The sequence below is a fragment of the Plectropomus leopardus genome, unplaced genomic scaffold (genome assembly GCF_008729295.1).
Source record: "Plectropomus leopardus isolate mb unplaced genomic scaffold, YSFRI_Pleo_2.0 unplaced_scaffold2557, whole genome shotgun sequence".
Classification (NCBI taxonomy): Eukaryota; Metazoa; Chordata; class Actinopteri; order Perciformes; family Serranidae; genus Plectropomus; species Plectropomus leopardus.
This window is the reverse complement of record NW_024627790.1, coordinates 1-9,985: the sequence shown is the minus strand read 5'-3', so window position 1 is coordinate 9,985 and position 9,985 is coordinate 1. Positions and strand designations below refer to the sequence as shown.

Here is a 9,985-nt window from a genome sequence, read left to right as displayed (position 1 = left end):
TGTGTGTGTGTGTGTGTGTGTGTGTGTGTGTGTGTGTGTGTGTGTGTGTGTGTGTGGTGTGTGTGTGTGTGTTAAATCAGACAACCAGCAACCAACACACACACACACACAGCAGCTGTTGTCATGGTAACAGTATGACCAGCTGAAAGGAAGGAAACTGGAGGACTTCCTGTCTGCTGAGGGTCAAAGGTTAAAGCTGTGTCCTCTCTGATGAAGCAGTGCAGAGATGGACAGAGAGACGCATGTTAGCATGTTAGCACGTTAGCTCACAGAGAATCTGAGCTGAAGCAGCAGATTGATCTCAAACTGTCCACTGTCCACCATCTCAGCTGTCCACCGTTTCAGCTGACGTCTGTCTCCTCGTCTCCTGAGACAAACTGAAGATCACAGATGAACAATATTAAACTGTCCTCGATGTGAGCAGATCTGATCAGAACGTCATCAGTATTTACTGAACATGTATAAAACTGACGTGGAGCTGACTGTTTCCGTTAGACGTGTTTAGGATCCTCAGTTTCAGTTGGTGTCGTTGAAGGGTTAATAGAAACCTGCCTCGTGCTGATCAGCTGATCAGTGAAATGACTTCACTGTAAAATTCATTCATTCATTCTGCAGAAGAAGAAAAACCCTCCAGCTGAGGGTCGTGTTTTCATCATCTTCACTTTATCAATAACAGAAATCTTTTTGTGATGAGGCTGATTTGTTTCTGCAGATGTTACCGTGCCAACAGGCAGAGCGATCCGGTCGATTTAATGGGAGATTCATTTGGGTCTGCGAGGCTCCACAGAGACCAGATTCAAGCTTTAAAAAAGATTTTCTAACCAAACTGAGAGTGAAGTGAGTCTTCAGATTCAGAGAGCTGATGTGTTTTTATTGAATCAGTCATTGTGTTCAGACTGAACTTGATTTGAGAAGCACTCTGATACTAAATGTGACTACAAACGTTATTATTATATTATTTCAGAATAACAAAAATAAATCAGAATATAAATGTGTTGTGATGAAGCTTCAGACACAAAGAGATTCATTGCAACAGGAAGTGTGAGCTGTTTTACTGCTGACCACGGTTCCTGCAGTCATGGAAAACCTGGAAAAATCCTGGAATTTTGTTTCACAAACCTGTATGATAACACATGATGTGTTCAAGGACCGTCAAAAGTGTAAAAAAAAATCCAATGATAAATGACAATCTGTTTTTACAGTTGGTTTTACTTTTAAAACTGGCAAATTTTTAAATTTTTTTTAAATCACAAAAAAATTAAACACATTTTTTTTTAAATCTAAAATCTTTTCTTGAAAAGTCTCAAATTGGAAAAAAAGTCAATTTTTTTCTTTAAAAATTGCTCCCCTTTAAAAAAAAAAGATCGCTGAAGTTTTTATTTTAACTTCACAAAAACATTTTAAAGAAAAAGAAATTGCCAGATATATATATCACATGGCTGTCCCAGAGTACGCTCTGCTGCTCCATCTGCGCCCAGAGTACGCTCTGCTGCTCCATCTGCGCCCAGAGTACGCTCTGCTGCTCCATCTGCGCCCAGAGTACGCTCTGCTGCTCCGACAGTGTGATGAATCACTAACTGAACAGTTTGTTTATTCCAGCAGCTCCATGAACAGTTAATCTGTGGCGGCAGATGTTTTAATGGCGGCGGGCTGCCTCAGATGAATGAGCGTGTTGGAAACGCGTCACGTGTTTATGGGGGAGATGATGTGATGTAGCGTGTGTGGCTACCTGACTTCCTGTTGGTGAGTGAACAGCTGATCTTTTTGTCCTGCAGGTCAGAGGACGCTGCAGCACTGTGGAGATGTCCTTGACACTCAGGTGGTCCTGAATCCAGCTCACGACTTGGTCTGCTCCGAGGTGAGAGGGGACAGAGTCAGTTATTGATCCACATGGTCCTGAACTCCTCTGATGATTGATCAGTAATCACATGGTGTGTGTGTGTGTGTGTGTGTGTGTGCGTGCGTGCGTGCCTGCGTGCCTGCGTGCGTGCGTGTGTGCGTGCGTGCGTGCGCGCACGCTCAGGTGCGGCGGCTGGTCTGTGACTCGTCTCGACACAAACTTCTGATTCTGGCCGGTCAGTGTGTGGAGGAGTCTGGAGACCTCGTGTTACAGAGAGGCTGTTTCTCCCTCAACCACCTCATCAATATCTTCACCGACCACGAGGTCAGAACTCCAATCACCACGATCAATACATGCTCGATCAATACTGACACCCACCATGATCAGTACGTGATTGATTGATGCTGACACTCACCACGATCAATACATGATCGATCAATACTGACACTAACCATGATCAATACATGCTTGATCAATACTGACACTAACCATGATCAATCAATACTGACATTAACCATGATCGATACATGATTGATCAGTACTGACACTAACCATGATCAATACATGATCAATCAATACTGACACTAACCATGATCAATACATGCTCGATCAATAGTGAAACTCACCATGATCAGTACGTGATTGATTGATGCTGACACTCACCACGATCAATACATGATCGATCAATACTGACACCAACCATGATCAATCAATACTGACACTAACCATGATCGATACATGATTGATCAGTACTGACACTAACCATGATCAATCAATACTGACACTAACCATGATCAATACATGATCAATCAATACTGACACTAACCATGATCGATACATGATCAATTAATACTGACACTAACCATGATCGATACATGATCAATCAATACTGACACTAACCATGATCAATACATGATCAATCAATACTGACACTAACCATGATCAATACATGCTCGATCAATACTGAGACTAACCATGATCAATACATGCTCGATCAATACTGACACTAACCATGATCAATACATGATTGATCAATACTGACACTAACCATGATCAATACATGATCGATTGATACTGACACTCACCATGATCAGTATGTGACTGATTGATGCTGACTCTCACCATGATCAATACATGATTGATCAATACTGACACTCACTATGATCAGTACATGAACACTTTGTTCTCTGGATTATCTGTTTGATTTTGTCTCCGCTTGGATCAAAACTGTGTGTGATGTTGTGTCCCCTGTCTGTCCTGATGTCTCTGTGTTTGGACAAACATTGACAGATTTGATGTCTCTTTGTTTGGACAGACGATGACAGATTTGATATCTCTCTTGTCTCTGTGTTTGGACAGGCGAGAGATTGGGTGTCTCTTTGTTTAGACAGACCATAACATATTGTATGTCTCTTTCGTCTCTGTGTCTGGATAGACGTTGAGAGATTTGATGTCTCTTTATTTGGACAGACGGTGACATAGTTGATGTCTCTTTCATCTCTGTGTTTGGACGGATGTTGACAGATTTGATGTCTCTTTGTTTGGACAGACGATGACAGATTTGATGTCTCTTTTGTCTCTTTGTTTGGACAGACGATGACAGATTTGATGTCTCTTGTGTCTCTTTGTTTGGACAGATGATGACAGATTTGGTGTCTTTTTGTCTCCTTGTTTGGACAGGTTGCAGAGTGTCTGCGCTCATCCGACGTGAAGTCTAGTCTCACCCTCAGCTGTCCAGACTTCGGCCTTTGGAGACGCTCTGTGCTGGACAAACATCACCTGCAGGACTACATCAGCGTCCACATCAACCCTCCCCCCGTCCTACCACAGATGGAGGGGCTGCAGGAGTTCACTGAGTACCTGTCCGAGTCTCTGGAGCCCGAGTCCCCCTTCGACCTGCTGGAGCCGCCGAGCACCGTGGGGTTCCTGAAGCTGTCACGGCCCTGCTGCTACATCTTCCCTGGGGGGACGGGCGACTCCGCCTTCTTCGCCGTAAACGGTTTTAACGTGCTGGTGAACGGCGGCTCTGATCCCCGCTCTTGCTTCTGGAAGCTGGTCCGACACCTGGACCGAATCGACTCCGTGCTACTGACTCACCTCGGCGTGGACAACCTGCCTGGCCTCAACAGCCTGCTGCAGAGGAAGCTGGCGGAGCAGCAGGAGGAGGAGGAGGCTGCCGGGTCTCAGATCGAGGAGGACTGGATGAAGAACCTGATCTCGCCGGAGATCGGGGTGGTGTTCCTCAACGCTCCCGACAGACTGAAGTCCTTGCAGGGCGACCCCGGCGAGCTGCGCAGCTGCGACCAGGCGGCCCTCACCCTACAGCTTCTACAGAGACTGTCCATCAGACCTGAACCCCTCAGCCGGCCCAGTGGATCCAGTACAGAACCAGTCATCCTGTTCCAGAAGATGGGAGTGGGCCGTTTGGAGCTATACCCTCTGAACCCAGTCACCGGCAGCAAACATCTTGAGGCTTTACTACAGCTTTGGCCAAACGATGGCTCAAAGGGTTCAGATCTGCCGTTGCCATGCCTCACGTCCATCTGTGCTCTGCTGGTCTGGCATCCATCCAGTTCTCAGGAGAAGATCATCCGGGTCCTCTTCCCTGGCTGCACGCCGCAGACCAAAATCCTGGACGGACTCGAAAAACTCAAACATCTGGATTTCCTCAAATATCCAGTGGTGTGTTTGAAGGACCTGGAAACATTCAGAACTGAGAGACAACCAAAACGAGCAGAGAGTCGGGAAAGCCTTAAGTCCCTATCCAAGGACACCAGACCCACCAGTACCTTGCTGAAAGACAAGAGCACACGTGTCGACGTCAAGAAACAGGAGCTGAAGACGAAGCCAAAGGCAGCAGGAGAATCTGTGCTAAAAGACAAGAAGGATGCGGATGAGAAGCCCAAACTGAAGGACGCAGATGCCAAATCTAAACCACTGAAACCTGCAGAGAAGATTGTCCCAAAGAAAGATTTGTCAAAAGAGGAGAAAAAGGAGGTGAAGAAGAAGGAGGAGAAGGTTGCTGCTGCTGTGAAGAAAGAGGAGTGCGCTGAGAAGAAGAAAGAAGCTGTGAAGAAGGAAACTGTTGGTACAAAACCAAAGAAAGACGTCAAAGCTGAACCAAAAAAAGACAGCAAAAAGGATGTGAAACCAGATGACAAGAAAATGACAAAAACTGCAGTGAGAGACGTGAAGAAGATGACGAGTTCAGCTCCGACAGGAAGTTCAGACGGAAAGAAAGGTTCAGGGAAGAGCGGTACACTGAAGAAAGACGGGACACTCCCAAAGAAAGACACGCTGAGCAAAGGGTCGAAAGGAAAAGCAGGTCCAAAGGAGCAGGAGAACCAGAAGGAGGCAGACCTGTCAAAAGTGTCCACACTGGACAACATGTCGGTGGAGTTTGAGAGACTTCGACTGGAAGACGCCAACGGGAACAACGGGCAAAATGCCAACATCACCGCAGACGTCCACTCTGATGGATCCAATGGGAACCAGACCGGGACAGGCGGGAGTCCAGAGAAGTTTCACTGTATGGAGAAAGATCAAATCTCTGCTGGACATACACCTGTCCCTCCGTCCTCCTCCAAGGACATTCAGGGTTTAGGGCTGAGAAGGTCAAGCCTGGGCTTTGAGGAGTTAAGTCAGGGAGGTGGAAAGACCTCGGAGCTCAAAGATGGTTTGGAGAACTCGGTATCCTCCTCTCAGGACAGACAGTCCAGTCTGAGGATGCTCAGTCCTCTTAGAGACATTTTGCCTGACTCCTCCCCCACCATCACCTCTCTGCCGGCGGAGGTCAGCTCTCCTCACTCCACCGAGGTCGAGGACTCCCTTTCGGTGTCTTTGGAGCAGACAGCATCCCCCAGAGGACCCCTCGGAGACAGAGTCCATTCTAATGGACACGTTGGGGACTCCTGCCCTCTGAGGTCAAACAGGAATGGACAGTGTGTAGGTGGGGAGGAGGAGCGGGTCTGTGGGCTGTCGGAGCTCCTCTTAGATGTCCCTCATGATGTGGACCTCTGCCTTGTGTCGCCCTGTGAGTTCCAGCACCGCCACATTGGCCCCGGCCTCGCCACCGCCTCCCCCAACTGCTCCGACAACAACCACTCACAGGACCCCAGCAGCAGTGACGGCCCCTTAGCCTACAGTCAGGAGACTCCGCCCACCCCGGTCAGCGACTCCCTCCTGATGACCACGGACTCTGATGTCCCCCCTTGCACAGACGACTGTCCCTCCATCACTGCAGATTCCGACTCTGAGGACGACTCCGGCCTTCTGTTTTCGCCAACTCACCTGCAGGATCACCTGATGCCACACTACAGGGGGGGTCATGACCCACCGCCAGCCCCCGTCAAAGACCTTCCTCCGTTACCGTCGCAGCCCGGAGCCTGCATGGCTGATAGCGAGGGTGGTCGTAGTCTGAAGCCTGCCACTGCCAAGACCAAGAAATCCATCGGGATTGCTCAGAGGGTGGCTTCTGGAGGTGCTGCTGCCCAGAACGGGAGGTCGAAGGCCGGCAGCTCTACGGGCTCGCTGAAGATGACAGCCAGCATTGACACCAAGCCGTCCTCACGAAATTCACTGGGAGGCTCTAGAATTGCAGCTGCAAAAGTCTCATCATCAGGTAGGCGTGCTGGTCCCAAAAACACTCAAACAAATCAGACTGCCAACTGTCTCCTCCTGCTCATCACTTTTAATCTGGTTCTCCCTCCAGCTTCCAGAGCTGCTGGTTCTTTGGGTTCTGAGGGTTCTGCGGTGTTTGTGGATCTGGCCTACCTGCCCTCCGGCTGTGCCTCGTCCTCCGTGGACCAGGAGCTGTTCCGACGTCTGCGTTCCTCCTATTACATTATCAGCGGAGACGACCCCGTCAAAGAGAAGGTGATGAGGAGCCTCCTGGATGCTCTGCTGGACGGCAAGAGCAGCTGGCCCGACATCCAGGTCTGACACACACACACACACACACACACACACACACACACACACACACAAACCACACAGGTCTGTCAGATAGTAACCAGCTCAATTTCCTGGTCAGAATTCCTTCAGTGTTCAGAAGGTTTTTATCTGAGCTGAATTCTTCTCAGAGGTTTCCTCTATAAAACACACAAATCAGCTGATTTCAACCACAAAAAACAAAGACCTGCAGGAAGCCGCAGACCTGCAGGCAGTCACAGACAGATTATTTTTTAGGCTTCTCGCTTTCCCTTCTGTTTTTGCTCTGCTGAGTAAAGGGGTGGGGGGTGGGGGCATGCAACGTAGGGCTGAGGTCAGACTCGAACTCATGGTGTGGCGAGGACACAGCCTTCTACCAGGTGAGCTGCTGGACATCTCTAAAGTTTTGGTGATTTAAATATAACCTTTGGTGTCCACAGGTAACCCTGATCCCCACCTTTGACTCGTTGGCAATGCATGAGTGGTACCAGGAGACGCATGAGCGGCAGAGGGACCTGTCAGTCACCGTGCTGGGCAGCAACAGCACTGTCGCCATGCAGGACGAGACCTTCCCTGCCTGCAAGGTCGAGTTCTGAGGCCCTGCCCGCCGAGGCCCCGCCCACAGCTGACCTCTGCATGGTGGAGACAGAGTGACCGTTGCCATGGTTACATCCTGACCAGACCAATGACAGGATAAGCTTTATCAGCCCTGCCCTCTTCAGGAGCGTGTTCAGTTACTCCCCGCTTTTATTATGAAGGTTCCCCACACAGGAAGTCCAGACACTTTAATTACAAACAGTTTCCTCTATACATTCCCTGCACCACCACTTCTTGTCACTTCCTGTCTCCTCCTGTCACTTCCTGTCACCTCCTGTCACTTCCTGTCACCTACTGTCCGCTGGATCAGCACTTCAACTTGCGACTAACAAACGTTAGCATCGGTCTGGATTTGAACTCTGAAGTTGTTTTGTTTTAAAGTTTTATGTAATTTTAAACGGAGAGAGAAAAAACCTGAAATATTAAAAACGACAAAGAGACACACAGGTAATGGCAGCTAACAGCTAACTGCAGCTAACATCGACTACTAGCTGATTTCAGCTGATGTTAGCTGTTAGCTGATGCTGGCTGCTTTTTGCTGTAAGCTGCTTATGTTAGCTGCTGTTAGCTGCTTATGTTAGCTGTTAACTGCTGTTAGCTGCTGTTAGCTGTTAACTGTGGTCAGCTGCTTTTAGCTGCTGTTAGCTGTTAGCTAATCAGGTGAGCACTGAGTGGTTGTCTGCACGGCGCTCAGACTTGGGTGACTCAGCAGAAATTGATGCTGAAATGATCGTTTGTTTTGTGTGCGGTTTGTAGTTTAAAGTCAAAGGTCAAAGTATCGTCAGCAGCTCTGCGGGTCGACCTGCGTCCGTGGCGAGCGCTGGACAGCATTCAGTCCGGTCTCCTTGGTTACAGATGTGTGACATCAGTCGCAGGGCGAACCGACAGAAAACAGAAACTGTGACAGGAAGTCACCGCGCTCGTCAGACGGCAAAGAAAGTGATGTCACTGATGATGTCATCAATATCCTTAAAAGAATCTGAGAGCCAGAAAACAGCTGATCTTCATCATCAGCTGATCTTTGTCTCTTCATCACACTAACGTGATGTTTGTTGTTGTTTTGTTCGGCGGTCGGTCGTTCTCTGTGTCTGGTAGTTTTTAATGGTCAGCTGATGTTTTTCTCATCATGAGGTCAGGAGAGCGACAGTCTGTCGTCATGGCGACGTGTTGTCGTGCTGACAGTCTTTGTTTTTAATGATTATCTGATCTTTTTCTCCTCATCATGGAATATTTGAACTCTCAGATCTTTAAATCCCATTTTTTAATTTTCTCTCCCGATTTTTGTCTCAGAGTCGCTGAATTTTTGCGGTGATTAACAAACATTGTCTCCATGGTAACGGGAAGTTTCCTCCTCAGTAAAATGTTAATGAAGTTCTGATCCAGCAGCGTTTGTGATGTTCACAGCTAAATTTCTGGAACCACATGATGCTGATGATGATGTCACTGCATGTTGATGATGAAGGTGAAGACTGAAAGATCTCTGAACACTACATTTCCCAGGAGCCTCGGCTGCTGCCTTCTGCACAAAATCTCAAAGAGAGTTGGAGAGTGAAGGAGCTCTCTGATTGGAGGCTTCCTGCAGCACGCTCTCGGGGGTTTGTAGTATTTCAGATGATTCAATCAATTTTTTTGATACCGACGTTTTTTTTCTTTTTGTGCTTTTATTATTATTGTTTTTGTTTGTTTTGTTCTTGAGAGACGGCTGAAAGATGAACTCGGCCGTCTGTAAAGTTTTTATTCCTGTAGGTCGGCTCTTAAAAAAAGAAAAAAAAAATCATCCCAAACATTTCAATCTTTAATTTATTTATTTATTAAAATGTTAGTCCTTTTAAATCCTGGTCTGACCGTCGGTACGAGCTTGAGCCTGATAGATCAGTTCATTTCCCTCCTTTCAGTTTATCGATCACACAAACAGCTGATCGTGTTAAAGGAGCAGTCTGCCGATTTTATTGATCTGCAGTCTGTTCCTACAAAATAAAATTCAGCAAAGTCCAAATATTCAGAGATCACAGTTGTAATATTATTTAAATAAAAGTAATTTAAAGAGAAGCATTTAATATTGAGACTTTTTACAGTTCAGTTCACTGAAAAATATTTTGGCCTTTTTCTAGTGTGGACTTTATTTTTTATATTTTGAAGTTTTTAAATGTCATTCTCACAATATTTATACTTTTTGTAAAATTGAAAACATGCTGTAATATTTACATTTTTCTCAGAATATTTTAAATGTCAGAATGCACCTTTACGCGTTAAATATTTAGATTTCTCCAAATACAGACTTTGGTTTGATAATATTACAACTTTATTAGTGACTCTAAAAATCTCTCAAATCGGACTTAGAGAAGCCATAAACCTGCTCAACATGTCTTTTATTTTGAAAATACCCCCTCAACATACACACACACACACACAGGTCATTTGTGTAATGAAACACTAATTTTAATGATTCTTTCAAAATAAAAGTAGTGCTGTAACAGTGTCTGTAGTGTTTTATTATGAAAATACATCAGTTTGTGATTCATCCTGTTCCATTTAAAAAATCAACAAAAAATAATGATGAATAAAAACAAACAAAAAAGTCTTCAAAGCTGCAGATTTCTCCTCCTCTCTCCTCTCCTC

At 46.4% G+C, this 9,985-nt stretch overlaps 1 protein-coding gene across 1 annotated transcript; it reads left to right on the top strand.

Annotated features, from left to right (window-relative positions):
• Window positions 1–1,765: 1,765 nt before the first annotated feature.
• On the top strand, window positions 1,766–8,990 carry map1sa (microtubule-associated protein 1Sa; the record flags this gene model as incomplete). Its single annotated transcript, XM_042516758.1, has 5 exons — window positions 1,766–1,858; window positions 2,024–2,164; window positions 3,521–6,461; window positions 6,552–6,775; window positions 7,210–8,990. Coding segments are annotated over 5 exons (3,555 nt in total), but the record flags the coding sequence as incomplete, so codon positions are not given.
• Between the last annotated feature and the right edge of the window lie 995 nt (window positions 8,991–9,985).